This window comes from Callithrix jacchus, chromosome 12 (genome assembly GCF_049354715.1).
Source record: "Callithrix jacchus isolate 240 chromosome 12, calJac240_pri, whole genome shotgun sequence".
Lineage (NCBI taxonomy): Eukaryota > Metazoa > Chordata > Mammalia > Primates > Cebidae > Callithrix > Callithrix jacchus.
The window spans coordinates 84,865,208-84,886,138 of NC_133513.1; the positions used below are offsets into that span (position 1 = coordinate 84,865,208).

The 20,931-nt window shown below is 41.3% G+C and overlaps 1 protein-coding gene and 1 pseudogene across 25 annotated transcripts in view; one reads left to right on the forward strand and one right to left on the reverse strand.

Annotated features, from left to right (window-relative positions):
* CPEB3 (cytoplasmic polyadenylation element binding protein 3) overlaps positions 1–20,931 on the reverse strand; it is a 248,366-nt gene that overhangs the window by 55,511 nt on the left and 171,924 nt on the right. For all 25 annotated transcript variants that reach the window (XM_078346025.1, XM_078346018.1, XM_035268463.3 and 22 more), the window contains one exon: positions 9,981–10,099. In XM_078346025.1, the coding sequence (XP_078202151.1) occupies positions 9,981–10,099 (119 nt within the window). The remainder of the gene's footprint in view (positions 1–9,980; positions 10,100–20,931) is intronic.
* LOC118146352 (succinate dehydrogenase cytochrome b560 subunit, mitochondrial pseudogene) lies at positions 17,189–17,695 on the forward strand (annotated as a pseudogene).

Consider the following 20,931-nt stretch of genomic DNA (forward strand, 5'->3'; position numbering starts at 1 on the left):
TCACCATGTTGGCCAGGCTGGTCTCAAGCTACTGACCTAAGGTGATCCACCCACCTCGGCCTCCCAAAGTGTTGGGATTACAGGCGTGAGCCACCATGCCTGGCCTATAAGAATAGTTTTTAACACGAACTTTAGGGCTTCAAATTTCTCAACATAACCACATCTCCCTACAGCTAGAGTTCTCTCAGTTTAGACCACAATTTACTATTTAGATATTCATCTACCAATACATAATATCGTCAAGCTCATTTTTAACATCTCACTCTGTATGGTCCCTATTCTAGGTTATAACACCCATCACATGAACATCCTACTGCACAGTACCTTCATTTTTACCTGTTCTTCTCAAGGCAGCTCCAAAAAGCAAACTGTTCAGTGTCAACAGTGCAATCAGGTGGCCCGCTGGGGAAACTACCTGACCAAAGACCCCCTCAAAGCCATATGTTCTTTTTTCCATAAAGGACCTGGCTCAGGGCTCAGCTACTTTCCCCCATATTCTAATTTCCTTTTCTTCTTTTCAGTACCCTTCAAACTCAAGCTCTTTAGGAAAAAGTCTCCATTTTTCTCTCCCAAATCCTACAGTTCTTTTAATCTACACAAATCGGAAAAACAATACTGCAGAACCATCAGGACTGCACTCCCCAACAAGCAGTAGCACCCCAGCTCATCCCAATAGCCAGGAGGAGTCAGCTAAACCTAGGTCTGCTGACTCCAGCTGCAACAGCTGAGTTGTAGTGGTGATGAACTCAGACCCACCCCAGCTGTCAGCAATTCTATTTTAAGCATCACAGAGTTCACAGAATGACTGGATTGCCCCAGCAATATCAGAAATAAACTAGTTTGTGGCCTGGTGCAGTGGCTCACATCTGTAATCTCAGCACTTGGGAAGCTAAGGCAGGTGGATCACTTGAGGTCAGGAGTTCGAGACCAGCCTGGCCAACATGGTGAAACCCCCATCTCTACTAAAAATACAAAAATTAGCTGGGTGCATTGATGTGTACCTGAAATCTCAGCTACTCAGGAGGCTAAGGCAGGAGAATCGCTTGAACCTGGGAGGTGGAGGATGCAGTGAGCCGAGATCGTGCCACTGTACTCCAGGCTGGGTGACAGAGCAAGACTCTGTCTCTAAAAAAAAAAAGAAACTAGTTTGAGGTTTGTGAGGCATCTTTATCTCTTCCATGGTATAAGGAGTTGGTCTGTTACTAATCACCAAAACTGAGAGCCACAACAATAATTGTGGTTTGGACTCTTCACAGCATCTCATTTCAACATAATTTTGACCACATAGCTCCCTAACAAATAGGTCAGCCAACTTCTAGGAGTTGAGATGCTATCTATCATTCTCAAGTGCTGGAGAAGAAGAGATGCCTTCCTTGCATCTTCTGGAGATAGTGGAGAGAAAGGAACCTAATAGCTAATCAGTCTTTAGCCTTAGTAAGATTTCTATATCCTGGGTATCCCTGGGGGCTTCAGACAGCCCTCTGTCAAGCCTCAGGGAAAAAAGCTGTAACTTTCACATTCAGACTTTTCCTCCCATTTCCTAGACATGAATTGTTTCCAAGTAGAAATAGAAAATCTTTGTCAAAATAGCCAGGATTCTTCCTAGGCAGGGAGCCAAAAGCAACCCTGGGAAATTCTTTCACATCCTCCCTGGATGCTCCAGGTCCACCCTCAGGTTTACCAAACAGTTCAGGTACATACAAAAAGGACACTCCTGCCACATGCACCATGCTGCAGAGCCTATCTGACGCAAGGAAACAACAGGCTTTACAACTCCTTTGGGATCTTCAGTTACTGATGAACAACTCGAACACTGCATTCAGTATACTGTTTCAAAAGGGCACTCAGTGCAGAAACAGAACATGCATAAACTGCCCCATGAAAATGGTTATGTATATCTTTGCATTATATTTTATTTAATAAAGCTATTATCAATTAAATGTTATACCCAGAGAACTCAAGTCAACACCTTCTCTCTAAAGGCTTTTCTGACTGCCTCAGAAACATCTGACTACTCTGCCATTTGAGCTCTCTCCCCATCACAACTCCCTATAATACTTTTATCAGAGCATCTGCTGCTCCTTAGGTCACTTACTGGTCATGTGTCTATTTCCCTCCATTGTACTCTAAGATCCTCTAAGGCTGAAACCATCTATTTGTGTGGATCCCAACTGCCCAGCACAGTGCCTAACCATTAGTGAGTGCTCTGTGCAAGTTTGATGTGTAAACAACTGTTTTCCTGAGGGGCAGACACTGGTGTCACAAAACATGTCCACCAGCTCCTTTTCTACAGCTCCAAGATCACTCTCTTCACTCCACTGAGAGCCACCTTCCAGGGGTAAGGAAATAGGATTTATTTCGTCACCAGTGGATGCCCAAGGGCTTGGGCTTAATGAGTGCAAATTTCTGATGCCACTAGGCGAGACCCACTCAATGATCAGAATTACCTAGTGGTCATCATCACTGTTGATGCTGCTGCATCACTCAGAAAGCAGATAAATGATGGCCTATTCCCTTTTGAAAGAAAAAAATCACCAACACTTTTGAGCACTTATATTGCACTACTATGCTAAGCATTTTACACAGTCACAAACAGCACCACACTATATGCTTTAAAAATTATCCCTGCTTTAGAGATAAGGAAGCTAAGGATCAGAAGAGTGAAGTCATCCCAGAGCTGAACTCCAGGTTTATAAAACCCAAAGTCTGCATGTACTCTTTCCACTACAATCAAGTTGTGTGCCTACCAAACTCCCTGTCCTCCATGCTACTGGTCACCAGTCACAGCTTCCAGATAGGCTCCTGGACAAGTCAATGTGAATTTCTACCAGTGAATTTCTACCACTCTTTTTTTCTCCAAACTCTTTATGCCCATTTGCAATGCATCAAGAAATGACCAATGGAGATTTATTGGACATACCAACTAGCAGTTATTAAAGCTCAAGAAAAATGAGTTAGCCTTGAAACTAGCACTATATTCCTCTATTTTAACTTTCAGGTTCACAGTCTCAGGCAATCTTGTACTCCAGCCAGACAACTTTGTCCAATGCCTATATAAATGTGAACTTTCAGCTCCATGGTACAGGGACAAGGATGTTGTTACTGGTATGCTGATTACTAAAACTCTTGAGAGGAATGTACACATAAAAAGTTCAGGTTACCGAAGTTTCTCCTGGAAAGAAGACTATTCTTTGAATGAGCTTCATGGAATGAATACTAATTATACAGGAATCTGCACGAGTATCATCCCCAAAGCAGGTATGTAAAATACTGGATTAAACAATTTTACACAAATTTATATATTGTAAGACTTCTCAGAACCTTAATATATCAATGTTTCCCAAATGATTTTGGAAAAGAAAACTTTAATTAAAAGACAAAATGGATATACAATACACAAAGTAAATGCTCAAAAAATGATACCTATTATCATTAAGGGAAACTTTTGTCAACAATCCTCTGAAGAGATTAGTCTTTGATGGGACAAGTATTGTTCAGAACACATTCTGGAAAACACTGAATATTATCCCTTAAGGGATGGCATTGACTGTTTTGTCCACTAGCTACCATTTAATACAATGGAAATGCAACATTTTTTAGACCTCCCTGGAAAAAAAAAATCCAGCTTCCAAAGATTCAAGCACTAAGAAACTCTGGACCAACTTGCAGATTCAGAGACCCAGGGGGAAAAAAAAATCAAATTTATTATCAATAGGAGATACTTCTCTCATTTTGGAAAAGAAATTCCTCCTTTGAAGAAATTCCTATGATGGAATGTGTCCAAACCATGATTTCTTTTCTTTTCTTTTCTTTTTTTAGAGACAGGGTCTCACTATTGCTTAGGCTGGAGTGCACTAGGCTGATCACAGCTAACTGCAGCCTCGGACTCCTGATTTCAAGCAATCCTCCTGCCTCAGCATCCCAAAATGCTGAGATTATAGGTGAGAGCCACCATGCTCAGCCTCAAACTACAATTAAGACCAAGAATTCAAGAAACAAATAAATAAATCAAGATCAGAAATGCTTAAGATTTCTGAGATGGGATATAACACACATGATGATATGGCTTAGACATGAATTCTAAGATGGACATACAAAACCAGATTCGAATGGGCCAAGATAAAATTATAGTTATGCCTTAGGAGGTACTAGGTGAAGAATGAAATACCCTTAGTAAATACATTACAAATGAAGGACTGAGGCAATCAAGGTGCTCTGTATCTATAACTTAGTCTCCATCTATTTTGTCCAATTCAATTTATCTCTATTACCTTACATATATTTGTACTCCACCTAGCCAACCTAAATATTCTCCATTCATGTCACACCATTTTCCATTTCTGTGTCCATGTTTTTGCCTTTCCCTGAAATTTCTATTCACTATACTTCCACCCTTCTCTTGGCCAACTCCACATTCTCCTCATCCTTCAAGCCTAATTCAAATGACACTTCATCCAAGTTTTCTCTCATCATTCTAGATATAGTTGAACTCTCCAAAGTACATAATCTGTATCTTACTCTCTAATATTTGATAACATTTTATGTGCTAGGTTCTATAGACACTGTGTATTTATATACTTATTTTGTGGAATTTTTTGTTTGTTTTGTTTTGAGACTGAGTCCTGCTCTGTCTCCCTGGTTGGAGTTCAGCAGCCCAATCTCAGCTCACCACAACCTTCACCTCCCAGGATCAAACGATTCTCCTGCCTCAGACCCCGAGTAGCTAGAATTACAGGTGCCCGCCACCAAGCCTGGCTAATTTTTATATTTTTATTTATTTATTTATTTATTTTTGAGATGGAGTTTCGCTCTTGTTGTCCGGACTGGAGTGCAATGGCACGATCTCGGCTCACCACACCTCTGCCTCCCAGGTTCAAGCAATTCTCCTGCCTCAGCCTCCCAAGTAGCTAGGATTACAGGTATGTGCCACCATACCCGGCTAATTTTTGTAGTTTTTTAGCAGAGACGGGGTTTCACCATGTTGGCCAGGCTAGTCTCGAGCTCCTGACCTCTTGATCCCAAAGTGCTAGGATTACAGGCATGAACCACCGTGCCCAGCCTATATTTTTTATTTTATTTATTTATTTTTGATATGGAGTCTCACTCTGTCACCCAGGCTGGAGTGCAATGGTGCAATGTCGGCTCACTGCAACCTCTGCCTCCTAGGTTCAGACGATTCTTGTGCCTCAGCCTCCCAAGGAGCTGGGATTGCAGGCACCTACTACCATGCCCAGCTAATTTTTATATTTTTGTATTTTTAGTAGAGATGGGGTTTCACCATTTTGGCCAGGCTGGTCTCGAACTCCTGACATCAAGTGATCCGCCAGCCTTGGCCTCCCAAAGTGCTGGGATTGCAGGCGCAAGCCACCGTGCCCAGCCTATACCTGGTTTTATCTATGCATTATACTATTAACCTTTTTTTTTGCTATTCCCTTATTACCATTTAATTAACTTTTGGACACAGATTTTATGTCAACTCATATGAGGTTCTGATTCATAGTAACCAGTACTGTACCTTGACCATGGTAGGTACTCAAACATGGTCTGAAGGAAGGCACAGCATTTTAAAAAGACAGTTCTATATGGGGCTGGAGATAGTCACAATAACAGGTATCATTCACCATACATGATCTGGTGATCAGGGAAGGATTCATGAAAGAGATGGTATTTGTGAGGATTCTTTTTTTTTTAATTTTTTATTGCATTTTAGGTTTGGGGGTACATGTGCAGAACATGCAAGACAGTTGCATAGGTACACACATGGCAGTGTGTTTTGCTTTCTTTCTCCCCTTCACCCACATTTGGCATTTCTCCCCAGGCTATCCCTCCCCACCTCCCCCAAGGATTCTTGAAATAAGCATAGGAATTAGAAATTGAGATGGGAGGCTGGGTGTGGTGGCTTATGCCTGTAATCTCAGCACTTTGGTAGGCAAAGATGGGTGGATCACTTGAGGTCAGGAGTTTGAGACCAACCTGGCCAACACAGTGAAACCTCGTCTCTACTAAAAATACAAAAATTAGCCAGGTGTGGTGACGCATGCCTGTAATCTCAGCTACCTGGGAGGTTGAGGCAGGAGAACAGCTTGAACCCGGAAGGCGGAAATTGCAGTGTTCTGAGATCGCACCATTGCACTCCAGCCTAGGCAACAGAGCAGACTCCGTCTCAAAAAAGAAAAAAAAAGGAAATTGAGATGAAAGCATACATATTTCAGTTTGGTTAAAATACAGGGTTCAGAAGGAAAGCAGAAAAAGGCAAAGTTGGAAAAAAATTGAAGCCAGACTGGGAAGGTCTTAAGTCACTGGCAAAAGGATCTGGACTCCTTTTGTAATAAAAGAGGAGTGACTGAAAAGTGCTACAAATCCCACTGATAAATAAACAGGGGGAAGAAATGATCAGAATGATAGACAGGTGGAACAGAATTAAAAACTAAAAAATTAAATTGGCCTTTATTTCCAAATTCCTTTTTCTTACCATTCTTTTCCATTTTTGTTTTTCAAGGGTTAAGTTGATGACCATATTACCTGAGTAGTAACATAAAGAATGAATCCCCACATAAGCACACTTTAGTTTGGTAATACAGTTTTAAAATTTATAGCAAAATCACTCTGTCATATTTCAAGATATAGATAAATTGTGATTGTGCTATAAATCATAAGGAGCAGGAAGCAGGAAAGTCCTCTGATACTCCTTTCAAGGTGTTTGCTATCCCACATCTCTAGTCAACATGTTCTAGAATCTTAACTATCTCCTTCCCCATCTTCTTTTCAAGATTACTCTTTTTCAGCCCCTATCTCTGCTAGACTCGTTAGGTCTCTTGCTCTATTAGCTTGCTGTCTTGAACCTTCAGGTTCAATCTATTCATATATCCAAAAAGTACAGTCACTCTGATGAGAGGGGCCACTGTGCACAATGTCTGCCTTTTTCAATGGAACCCTTGCACATGGACACAGCTGTCTTCTGCTATGCCCGGGACACCTGAGCTACAAAACTCCTCTTACTAGAGAAGGAAAGAAAATCCACAGATCTAGAAGCTCTGCAATACCTCCTCATGCTCCTGCCAATTTGTCTTCCCATTCTTTGGAACTGAGGAATCAGTTAATCAGGCCATAAATACAGTTCCTTGTGCAATCTTTCAGGACTAGACCTATACACAGAATAGTCTGAGTTGAGTCATTTAATAAAAGATAGTCATTGACCAAAAATATCTCCCTAATATAACCTGAAATCCACAAATTTGGAATTCATTTGAGTTAAAAAACAACTATGATCCTGGACAAGATAGGTGAAAGGGGACCTCAATATCAGGTTCTGCATTGGAAAAACAATCTGATTAATCTGTTCCAAAGGTAATAGGAGTTTGAGGGGAAACAATAAGAAAGACAAAGGGTAGAAAATCTGCAGGGTCATTTTGGAACATGGTGTATTTCCAAGAAGAAATCCAGGGAGCGTCAGAAAGAACAAACGAGGGCATTGGGATCCCAAAAGTAGGAAATAAAGGCTACCCAAGCCAAAAGCTGGGAGCAAGGAAGAGCCATAGCTCAAAAACGTTTGGTGAATGAGCTCCAAAGGTTGACTTTGCCTTGAGCTACTGCCAAAGTCCTCATTTACTTCCGAAAGTTCAACACAGTTCTTACTTTTTTTCCCTTCATGGGAGCGTGCACACTGAGGTGGAATGTACAAGAACCTTGGTAGGGACGTATGAATAAATGAGTCTGGGAATGGTAGATGTGGAACTAAAACCAAGAAAGAGAAGGTTTTAAAAATAGAGCCAAAAGAGTGGAACCCAAAACAGGATCCAGTCCATTAAAATTACAGGTGTCTGGGGACTTTTAAGTTTCCTATCCTCAGTTTTACTCAAACTGTTTATGCTGGAAATTCTGAGTATCCCTGGGTCAAAGAAATGTGTGATTGGCAGTCGTCATTCAGAATTCACCAAGCTACAATAAAACTGCTGCACTTGAGCCCGGAAAAATGAAAACTGTAATAAGGCAGAATTTGCCAAAACACAGTGAAAGTTAGTTTCCCGAAAACATAATTCTACTAATTATTTTCAAATGTCCTTCAATCCAAGAGTAATATATGTGTTTCGAGTGAAAACACTCAAGAGTAATGGCACTGCCATCACACCATCTCCATCTGATCCTACTGCTGCTCGCTCCCTGCTCAAGAGACATCCTATCCAGCTGAAGGCTTGCCCCACAGGGCATATTATTCTCCTTCCCTACAGAGCCAGTGACATTTAACTTCTTAACCTACATGGACATAACTACCTCAATGTGTACCACCATCCCTCTGCCTTTTTATGTAGAAAAATACATTTCTAATCATCTCCTACAGTGTGTGATCTTAAACCTTCCTAGCTCACTCCTACATTTTTCCAACTGACATGCCAGTAGCGAAGGCTCTCTAGAGGTTGAGAATTTACCTCTCAGATATCTGACCCTACCAAACTGGGTACCGATTGTGTGTGTGTGTGTGTGTGTGTGTGTGTGTGTGTGTGTGTAACGGGGGCTTGTTTCTTCCTTGGGTACAGACTTTCTAAACTCATACTACTCCAAAATTTGGCAATAGACCCCAAATTTGAAAATTACAGTGGCACTTTTATACTGGCTAAAATCTTTGCCTCTTTTTCTGCATCATTTGCTTACTCTTCAATGAATACTCTCAATATCCCCATTCTTTAGTAGTTCTCTCTTCTGCTCTAAATGCTGCAGTCTCACTCTTATAAGTGGCCACATCCCAACATCATTTTTGGCAACCAATTGTAAACCCTGTTCAAGATGTCATCATCTTCCTCAACAGAAACTGACATGTAGCTGAGTTTTAATCTTGCTCTACTGAATCCTATGTAGGACTGATAACATTAGCCAGTTAAATTTGTATAAGTATCTGACCTCTACCGGATGCTTTCACATTCATTTGCCTCTCAACAACCCAGAGAAGAATGATTACTCTTCCCATTTTTCAGGTGAGGAAACCACAGTTCAGCAAGGATTAGATGACTTATTCAAAGCCAAGCAGATATTTAAATGCAAGAGTCAACACTCAAACTTCTATATTCAATCCAACTATTTCCCCATGCACATTTCTGAAAATAAGTGCTGCTAAGTAGGCCCCACACCTCTGGTGCTAGTCATAAAGAAGTTACTGCAGGCCCTGTGGTATATGTAGCTTTGGTCTCTTGCCCACTCTGTCATATTTTTGCTCTATTTGCCACACCTAGCACCAAGCTTTGACACACAAACTCACCTCCACCCCACTGCTGCCAACTTCCCTCAGATCCCTACTTCTGTCACATAAATGAAGTTCTTTTATTCTGCTCTGAACATGATCTTGCCCCTTCTCCAGTATCTCTTCTGCTGAAGAAAGGACACAATCTTCCTCCCTTATCCAGGGACTTACTCACTCATACTCTGGCTCAGAAGCCACAAACTCTTCACCAGAAACTCTGTATTATAGTTTTAGCTCCATGTTCTCTGCCCTTTCCCTCTCCTGCTCTGTTGAAACTATCCATTTTAGAATGTAAGTACCTGACCCAGACGCTTTATTTAACTAGCTGTGGGTACTACCCAACACAATGCCTTGCATTCAGAGGCATATAAACATCAACAATTATGACCTTTTTCAAAAATAAACTCCTGTCCTTGATCTGACATAATGACGGAAAACAGCTGCCAAACTGCTAAGAGCATTATTTACCTCAATTCAGAATTTCTGAATAGGAATTAGCTTAAAAGAGCTGTAAAGTGAAAGACAAGGGGATATTTGTTTATACACAGTCCCAAAGGTATAAAATGAAACACTGAGTAATTTGTTATTAGCTTCCCAACACCAACAAAGTCCAACTCTACTGCATAGCAAGGTCAAGTTGGTGAAGAAGATCCTAGTCAACAGCATTTCCATTATCAGAAGGAGGAGGTCAGCTATTCCATTCGCATACGTGCTCTGGAAAAGCAACAGCTGGCCGTGTATTACTTACTGGCTTATCCTTGATGGTGGGGCTTGACACACACAGGTACAGCTTCCCATCTTCTTCTAGGCAGGCATCTATCAAAGCTTGTACTGAGCTTTCCTCCTGGAACAGTAGAAAGGCATAGCCTTCGGGAGAGCAAAAACAAAAAGGTGGGAGAAGAATCAGTACATTAAATTCCAAGTACCAATTACAAATTACCTGTTGTTTCATTTTGGCAAATTCTTACTAAAATCTAAGAACTTCAGTTGGGACAAAGGGACTTTGTCCAGAAACTACATTAGGTGCTCATTGATATTACCTTGTTTCATTTTTACTATTACAGGAGTAAGTTTAGAACACATCTATGGAATTTTCACTAAATATATCTAGTTATTCTTTTTTTTTTTGAGACAGAGTCTTGCTTTTTCACCAGGCTGGAGTACAGTGGCACAATCTCAGCTCACTGCAACCTCCGTCTCCCGGATTCAAGCAACTCCCCTGCCTCAGCCTCCTGAGTAGCTGGGACTACAGGCACCACCACGCCCGGCTAATTTTTTTTTTTTTTTTTTGTATTTTAGTAGAGATGGGGTTTCACCATCGCCAGGATGGTCTTGATCTCCTGACCTCATGACCTGCCCGCCACAGCCTCCCAAAGTGCTGGTATTATAGGTGTGAGCCACTGTGCCTGGCCATCTGGTTATTCTTAATGAGGGCAGTGGACTCACCATTGGCCTTAGCCACAACTAAAAAGTAGCCAAGAAATAAGCACCACTTGCTTTCCAATTTCTACCAAGCTCTAAGCTGGCTACATGTTACAGGGATAAACCTTGAAAATATTATGCCAAGTGAAAGAAGCCAGACAAAATATGTCCAGAACAGGCAAATCTATCAAGACAAAAAAAAGTAGATTGGTGGCTGCCTAGGATAGGGAGGCTGGAGGGAATAGGCCCTGAGTTTCTTTTTGGAATGAGAAATTTTCTAAAATTGATTGTGGTGATAATTGCACAACTCTGTAAACATGCTGAAAACCACTGACATGTACATGTCAAATTGGTGAATTGTATGGTATGTGAATGGTATTTCAACAAAGCTGTTTTTTAAAAGCCCAACAATAAGCTGGTATGCTTTTGCATGCTATTACTGATGACAGTGCACTCCTTCTCTAAGGGGTACCCTCTTGGCAGAGTACCGTAGGTCTAGAAAAACAGAAGCTAGCTGCAGGATTTCCATAGACATAGCCAGTTTTGTTCAGTTTAATTCCATAAGATTTATTGAGTAACTGATACAAGTGGGACATATTATCTATGATTTATGAGAATATTAAAATGAGCAAGACCAGGTTCCCTTTTTTTTTTGAGATGAAGTCTTACTCTGTCACCTGATTTCAGTGCAGTGACACAATCTCCGTGGTACAATCTAGGCTACTGCAATCTTTGTCTCCTAGTTTCAAGTGATTCAGCCTCCTAAGTAGCTGGGATTACAGGCGCCCGCCACCACATCCAGCTAATTTTTGTATTTTTAGTAGAGACAGGGTTTCACCATGTTGGTCAGGCTGGCCTCAAACTCCTGACCTCAAGTGATCGCCTGCCTCGGCCTCCCAAAATGCTGGGATTACAAGAGTGAGCTACTATGCCCGGCCCTAGGTTCCTCTTGTAAAGAAACTTAAGAAGTAGATGAAATGAACAGTTAGACAATTAACTACTCACTACAGAGTTGACGGAGAAAAGTGGGGACAAAATGTGCCACTGGAATCCTGCGGAGCAAGGGCCCAACTTGGGAGTATCAGCAAAGGCTTTAAAGAAAACAACAGATATTCAAGGGGCCACCTGTGGCCCTTGTGGCCACACTCACATTCATAAACAGCGACTGAGCAAAGGCCCATCATGAACTAGTCTGAGCCTTCAACTTCTCTACAACCCTGCTTGCTTTGCTAAATCTCTCAGCTGTCATTTCTCAACTCTCGACTTTGCTACTAACCTCAAAGGAAACCATCATCAGTACTGTTCTTCTCTGGTACATTGCATATCAGAAGAATGTAAATGGTGGAGAAGGATAAGAATCCCTACATATGGGCCAGGCGGGGTGGCTCACACCTATAATCCCAGCATTTTGGGAGGCAGAGGGGGGTGGATCACTTGAGGTCAGGAGTTCAAGACCAGCCTGGCCAACATGGTGAAACCCTTGTCTCTACTAAAAAAACAAAAATTAGCCAGGCATGGTGGCAGGTGCCTGTAATCCATGCTACTCAGGAGGCTAAGGCAGGATAATCACTTAAACCTATGAGGTGGAGGTTTCAGTGTGCTGATATTGCGCCACTGCACTCCAGTCTGGGCAACAGAGTGAGAGTTTATCTCAAAAAAAGAATCCCCACACACAGAAGATTCTCACACATTAGAGGTGTTTAATTCATAATCAACTGGCTAAGAATAAAGCTCTCTGAACATGTAATGACAGTGGCAATGGAAATGGCTATTCTTTTTGAGCCTTTTCTCCAACTCCCCATCTACTATACACATGATCCAAGCAAATGCAGCAGAAAAAAAAAACCAGCCACTCCCCAGCATAGCAGGCAGAAACTAAACACAGGAGAAGGCACCAAACTGAATGGGCAGCCATGTAGCTGCAAGAGAGAGACTGCCAAGGTTTTAGGACCCCGAACTGTTTTCTGGGCTTTGGTCTCAGGCTGCATAGGCCAGAAGATTCTGTTGGTGGCTAGTCAGGAAAAATAAAACCTGACTGCAAAGTTAGAAAAGATAATATATCATATCTTCATATCCTCTTTTGCAAACAGTATTGAACTATCACCTGGTGTCAGGGCATCTTAAAAATTCAGTGTTTTCACTTAATATGAGAACATTAATTCTACTTGCTAAAGGTGATATTAGAGATAAGTGAGTTAAAAAGTGCAAATATCACAAAGAGAAGGTCTTAGCAGGTTCTTTCAAACCTCCTGTCCTACCAGATTAAATACTGGTACAGATATTAAACAAAGATCATAAGCATATTGAGGATCTTGCAGTCAGAGTACTCCATCTATGTATGTACTGTACTAGGCACACATCAAGAAGGCCTGGTGATAGGGCATGCCCAGTGAGTTGGGGCTTTCTCTTATTCCTTGCCTCTGGAAAGCCTCCAGGCTGACTCCATCTTTCCTTCACACTACTGTTCACCCTCTGCAATCTTCCACATCAAATCCAATTTTGAATTAACTGTGGGCATCCAAAGAAAGGGTGGTTGTCTCCCTATAGCAACTGAGTAGCTACCACAAAAGCATGCAGATTTTCACTTAGGCCTATCTCACAGCCATAAATATCTACATTGGGAAAAGAGAGAGTAAAAACAACTGGGAGCCACAAGTAAAAGCCTGCTACAAATACTGTTACCAAGAGAAATATCTACAAACAACTTCTCCTTTCCCAGGAAATGGCCCAAAACAGTTTACCAATTCTTCAGGATGACTCTTTTACTATAAATAATCTTGTGTCAAAAAAATTACCTTTACTCTGAGGTAACCAGAGTCATATAATGTAATGGCAATATTTTCTCAGCACTGTAGATAAGAGATATTGGCTGAACTCCCCCAACCCCCAAAATCTGGGCTGTAGTTCAACAATTTCTTTCAACTCTATTTCCCACTTTAGGCCTTCCAACCAAAACAGAGTTCACCAGAAACATCCAAAATCACTCTTGAAAACAACTTTATATCTTGACCTGCTAAAACACCGTCTGATACTTCAAGGTCGAGCAAACCCAGATGACAACAGAAGTCAGAGGATTGTTTTTTTTTTTTTTAAAGAGAGTCTTGGCCTGTCACCCAGGCTGGAGTGAAATGCAGTGGTGTGACCTCCACTCACTGCAACCTCCGCCTCCTGGGTTCAAGTGATTCTTCTCCCTCAGCCTCCTGAGTAGCTGGGATTACAGGCATTCACCACAACACCCGGCTAATTTTTGTATTTCAGTAGAGACGGGATTTCACCATTTGGCCAGGCTGGTCTCAAACTCCTGACCTCAGGTGATCCACCTGCCTTAGCCTCCCAAAATGCTGGAATTACAGGCATAAGCTACCAGGCCTGGCCTGAAATCAGAGAATTTTTAAAAATAAGGAAGAATCGGCCGAGCACAGTGGCTCAAGCCTATAATCCCAGCACTTTGGGAGGCCGAAGTGGGTGGATCACCTAAGGTCGGGAGTTCGAGACCAGCCAGCCTAACCAACATGGAGAAACCCCGACTCTACTAAAAAATACAAAATTAGCTGGGCATGGTAGCACATGCCTGTAATCCCAGCTACTGGGAAGCTGAGGCAGGAGAATTGCTTGAACCCAGGAGACAGAGGTTGCAGTGAGCCGAGATCACGCCATTGTACTCCAGCCTGGGCAACAAGAGTGAAACTTCTTCTCAAAAAAAAAATCAGGAAGAATCTTTCAAACACATTTCCCTTTTCATCTTGAGAAATTTAAAGTCAAAGTAAACAAAGTAGAAAAAGATCCCTTCAAGAATAACAAGGTCAATGTGAGGTGGAAATTCAATCAATGATTTACTGAAAGATAAATTGCAAATGGTACTATGAAAAGTGTTCTGGACTAGGAGACAGAAGGTCTAGATTTGGGTATATGTCCTAACATTTACTAACAGCTAACAGCTATCATTTGTTGAGATCTACTATGAACCAAACACTGTTCTAAGTGCCTTGTGTACATTTAACTCATTTCATCTTCACACATACCCTGTGTGGTAGGACCTATTTTTTTGTTTTGTTTTGTTTTGAGATGGAGTCTTGCTCTGTTACCAAGCTAGGCCAGAGTGCAGCAGCATGATCTCGGCTCACTGCAACCTCCGCCTCCCAAGTTCAAGCCTTTCTCCTGCCTCAGCCTCCCGAGTAGCTGAGACTACAAGTGTGTGCCACCACACCAAGCTAATTTTTGTATTTGTAGTAGAGACGGGGTTTCACCATGTTGGCCAGGATGGTCTCAAGCTCCTGACCTCATGATCCGCCTGCCTCGGCCTCCCAAAGTGCTGGGATTACAGGCACTAGGCATTGTGCCTGGCTGGTAGGCCCTATTTTAATTCTGCTTTATATTTAAGGAAATTACACAGAGTAATTAAGTGATTTGTTCAAGATCACCCAGTAAGTGGTGGAACCATGAACTTGAATATTAACATTTCTGAATCTTGGCTGTCTTCTCTGTCAAATGAAGAAACCAAATATTTGTCCCAATTACCTTACAGAGATGTAGCTGTTAAGATAATGTATATAAAGGTGTTTTGTACACTAGAGAGTCATGTAAGTCTTGATTTTTCTTTTACTGCATTTTCAATTATTTCTATAACAGGTAAAATTAAAGTTGAGTTTTTGCATATGGTCTCATTATAAAAATTAGAATTCAAATTAACGATATGCGCTTTCTATTTTGCATTTGCAAGCATTTAGAGAATAAAGAGAAGTAACCTAGATACTGAAGAAAAGCCTTAAATAAAGTTACTTGAATGACAGGCTGAATATTACTGCAAACAAACAATAAAGTATCTGAATATCTGCTTTCATATATGATTAGCCATTTCTACCACAAGAGTGTCAGATGTAATATTATCTTCTGATTTTAGTAAATTTTAAAAATAAAAGCCAATTATGCGTATAAACAGAGCTCCTCTATCTATTAGTCTGAGAGATATTAAAAAAAAAATTGGCCAAAAAATTATCAGCTTCCTCTGTTCTCTTGCCCTCTGACCGAGTAACAGATAATATGATTATAAAACTCTTCCATTGTTCTCTAGGGGATTCCAAAGGAAGAAAAAGAAAATAGAGAGGAAAAAAAAGAAAAAAAAAAACTCCTCCAGTTTCAGAAATGGTAACCTGAGGAGTACGTGGGGGCTTCAGTGATAGGGCGAGCTATGGGAGGTCCTCAGCTCCCAGCCAGTCTATGAGAGCAGACAGGGCTCTAGAGGGAACAGGAGGAGCTCCTGGTCACTGTCACCATCACAACTTCAGGTTATAGGTAGAACGGATAGCTGAAAATTCCTTGCTTTCCCACTGATGTCATACAGGTTGGAGAAGAAGGGTAGAACACTGAGGGATTTTTTTTTTTCTTTCAACAATTCTAAATTGACCAATACAATTTTCTGGGAGAAAAAGGAGCACCATGGTTGGGGGATGAACTTAATTAGGATAATTCCATTTCATTTGGCGAGGTGTGTGAAGTGTAAATTTAATTTAAAGATTTTTATTTTATTTTATTTTTTTTATTTATTGAGACAGAGTCTTAATCTGTTGCCCACGCAGGAGTGCAGTGGTGCAATCTCATTCACTGTAACCTCTGCCCCCCAGGTTCAAGTGATTCTCCTGCTTCAGCTTCCCCAGTAGCTGTGACTACAGATGCGTGCCACCATACCCAGATAATTTTCTGTATTTTTAGGTAGAGATGGGTTTCACCATGTTAGCCAGGCTGGTCTTGATCTCCTGACCTCGTGATCTGCCCACCTCGGCCTCACAAAGTGCTGGAATTACAGTGTGAGTCACCACTCCTGGCCAATATTTTTTTTTAACACCTGAGAACACATTAAGTATAAGCTCCAAAATGTTCTCGGCTATCTTTCAAAAACAAAGCTTCCCAATCTCTTAAATAAATAATTATTCAAATTATAATTTTTTAATACTTGAACCCTAGTAGAAATAACAATCATCAAGAACGGTACTACCATAACTATCATGTACTAAATGCTCACAATATTCTAGACACTTTGCTAATAAATATTTTACATGTTAGCTCATTTCATCCTCACGGTAAAACTTGATGAGGTGAATACAATTGTTATTATTACCATTTTCAGATTAGGAAAATGAAGCTCCAAGAGGATAGGGGAATTCTCAGATTGAAACCTAGAAATGAAATCTGTAATGAAAATCTAGATCAGTTTCCAGAGCCCATTAATTTATACCATCTCATCTAAAAATGGTAAGATAAACTTTTCAATTTCACTAATAAAAAACTTGCCTTTAAAATGTCCTTGTGACAGTGACCATTTAATAGTGTTTTAATAGCAATAAGTAGTCACCGTGTGCTTTAGTCTTATAATTTAAGGCCTATGCAGACATAATTGCTCTGAAGCACACAAAAACAATATTAAGGGTTATGCGCTAAAACAATGGGCATGGACTCTTCTAATGATATAAAAGACAAAAAGCCTTGGGAACTGTAAAGAAGATTAAAGAGATATAACAATGAAATGCAGAACCCAAGATGGCTGCACTCTTGCTGAGACATGTTGGTCATCATTGCCTCCGAGCCCACTTTTGCCCGAAGCTCTGTGTCAAAATGCTGTTCCTTTGGGAACCACGGCCAAAGAAGAGACGGAGCAGTTCTGAAATAAGAACACAGGCTCAAACCATCCCATTTGAACAAATCACTATCTACAGTTGGTCTCTTCCCACGGTAATGTCCATCTACCACCGTGGCACTGGCATTGCTTTGAACGCAGGGGTCTCTCTTTTTGGCATATTGGCCCTGTTACTCCCTGGGAACTTTGAGTCTTACATGGAACTCGTGAAGTCCCTGTGTCTGGGGCCAGCACTGATCCATGCAGCTAAGTTTGCACTTGTCTTCCCTCTCATGTATCATACCTGGAATGGGATCTGCCACTTGATGTGGGACCTAGGAAAAGGCATGAAGATTCCCTAGCTATACCAGTCTGGAGTGGTTGTCCTGGTTCTTACTGTGTTGTCCTCTGTAGAGCTGGCAGCCATGTGAAGAACAGAGGTTGCCAGGATCATCTTCCTGTCTTCCTGTACATTATTACATTCACCCATCTTTCTGTTTGTCACTTTTATCTCCAGCTTGGGAAAAGTTCTCCTTATTTGCTTAAATCCTTTTGTGCTTTCAGATCCCCTTGGAGCAGTAGAGTACCTTGTAGATCATAATAGTGGAAAAGGGTGTAGTTTCCCCCTTGTTTTTAAAGATGGGGTGGCTGCAAAAACTCCCCTTTTTTGCCCACAGCTTACCTACTCTGGGCCTGGAAGCAGTTATTCCCTTACCATATTGGGCTTTGATTTGTGCTGAGGGTCATCTTTTGGCTTCTTCTTCCTGAGACAGTGGAAACAGTGCCAACTCTGTGGCTTCTGCCCTGGGGTCCAGGGGTGATGTTTTGAGTGTCACTGCCTATGTGTTGCTAGCTTAAACAACAATTTTGTTCACTGGTGAGAGCCAAGGCCATTAACACCTATGTAGTGTTATTGAAAGAAGAGAGGTGGGGGTGGAAAGGAATTAGTCTATGCCAGCTAGAGGAAGATAAAGAGGACTAGTTAGTTCTTGGAGCAGCTGTTTTGAGGAGAAACTATATAGCTTTAGACACAAGAGGAAGATCCAGAAAATTATCATTGAACATATTAAAGATTATTTCTTTCTCTTACATTTCCAGAAAAGCCTCTTAATTTTATGCTTTCTTATCCAAGTCATGAACCATTTTTTTTCTGAAATTGAATTAAAATATTCTTAAAAAAAAAAAAACTAAATGCAAGTTGTTTTAACTCTTGACTTTGAATGGATTGTGAATTTTTAAAAATGCTCTAAAGTACATTATTGAAACAATCTGGATATTTCTTGTTCTCAGGAGAAATGTGCTAAAGTATTTAGGAATGAGAAGTCTACAACTTGCTTTTTTTTTTTTTGAGACAGAGTCTCACTCTATTGCTCAGGTTGGAGTGCAGTGGTGCAATCTCGGCTCACTGTAACCTCCGCCTCCGAGGTTCAAGTGATTCTCCTGCCTCAGCCTCCTGAGTAGCTGGGATTACAGGCAAGTACCATTACATCAGGCTAATTTTTGTATTTTTAGTAGAGACAAGGTTTCGCCATGTTGGCCAAGCTGGTCTCAAATGCCTAACCTCAGGTGATCCACCCGCCTCAGCCTCCTAAAGTGCTGGGATTACAGGTGTGAGCCACCGTGCCCAGCCTACACTTACCTTAAATGGGCTATTGGGGAAATATATAGAGAAACAGAGACAGAGAGAGAGAACATGCATGCACAAATGTGGCCAAATGCTAATAATTGGTGAATCTAGAAGAAAGCTAATACAGTGCTCACTGTATTATTCCTAGAGCTTTTTTTTTTTTTGGTAGGTTTGACATTTCTCAAAATAAAAATGTGTGGGCAAAAAAAAACCCTACAAGGTTTCTCATTCTAGAAAGAGGTGTGTGTGTGTGTGTGTGTGTGTGTGTGTGTGTGTGTGTGTGTGTGTGTTTAAAAAGAAACACCAGTTCTTCAAATCAGCTAATACTATCAGTGATGTATATGTTTCAAGCACCGACTAAAAATGGAAAAAAAATTCAGCTTGTGGAGCTGTGCCCTGAACCACTTCAGCTTTCATAAAATGGCAGACCAAAGAATGGTTGGTTTCAGACTGAGACCAACCCTAGAAGGAAAGGTCCATGGCCTGGACAGATAGGCAGCTCTCTCCTCTCACAAAATCAGGCTTCCTATTACCAGTGACCTTCCTAGAGAGGCCTAAAGGGCACTGCTCTAGCCAGAGCTGCCCAAGTTTAGACTTTCTTTGGCACAGGCAGTCTATTCTAAACACTCTCTGACCTTGGCTTTCAGGTCAGAGGACTTACCTGGTTTGCCTCAGGAGACTTTTTTTGGACTCAATTCAAGAATACCAAAAAGATTTCAGAGGTGCCAGGTATGATGCTAAGTACTGATGTTATAAAAATGAATAAGCCAAAGAAGAACCCTGACCCAGAAAAAGTCACACTGTAAATAAATAATCAATAAGCAACATTAAAAGTGGTACGTTGTGGTTATATCCTACAGGACACTGGCAAGAAAAAAAATGGAGCAGATTTGCCCAAACATCAGGGAAAACCATAAAGCAAAGGCCATATCTGAGCCAGAGGCTGATTACTTTTCCAGAAAGTAAGTGCATTCCAAGTTCAGGAAGGTGCACAGGCCAAGGCATGGAAAGGCCAAAGGGTCAGCTCACTTGGAGAACAGTGAGCACAGTTCATTAGTTAGAGGATTGAGAGTGGTGGGTGGGAAGAGTTGAAGCAGCTCATCAATCCCTGCCTGCAGCTAGAGAACGCTGTAGGTTTCTGAACTGGATCTCTTACTCATTTTCCTCTTGAATGAGGATACCTCATCTCTAAGATTCACTCAACACTTATTATGCAACCTATACACTGCAGGGGAATACTATCATGAGCAAATTCTTGTTCTTAGGGAATTTATATACTAGCACTAGAAGATCATAAGGAATAAATACACAGAGAACTCTAACTTAGGAATAATGCATTAAGGATCCTAAGAAGTATTTTTGTAAACATATTTTAAAAAGTTGGACAGCACAGAAAAAAGTAAGATCACTTTCAGAGAAGACATGAATAGAGAAATCGGGAAAGGCTTTCTGCAGGTGGCGGCACAGGGGCCAGACCTTGATGGTATGACATAGGTGAAAACACTGAAGAGGAAACATTCCAAGGGAAACAACTAACCTAAGTTAAAATGTAGAGGTTGGCCAGGTGCAGTGGCTCATGCCTGTAATCCCAGCACTTTGGGAGGCTGAGGTGGGCAGATCACAAGGTCAGGAGTTCGAGACCAGCCTGGCTAACATGGTGAAACCCCATATCTACTAAAAATACAAAAATCAGCCATGCATGGTGGTGGGTGTCTATAATCCCAGCTACTCGGGAAGCTGAGGCAGGAGAATCACTTGAATCCGGGAGGCAGAGGTTGCAGTGAGCTGAGACAGTGCCACTGTACTACAGCCTGGGTGACAAAGTGAGACTGTCTCAAAAAAAAAAAAAATGTAGCCCTGCAGATAGATACAGCCTAAGCGCATGGATTCCTAAACATTCCCCTTAGATTCAGAACTAAGTATGTTTCTTTAACAATATTTACTGTGTGGGACTAAGACTTGATTCTAGCCTGTTTTGTGTTTTCTATGACACTAGTAACTTTTTTGTGGGTTTACTGCTTGGCGGCAGGGGTGGGAATA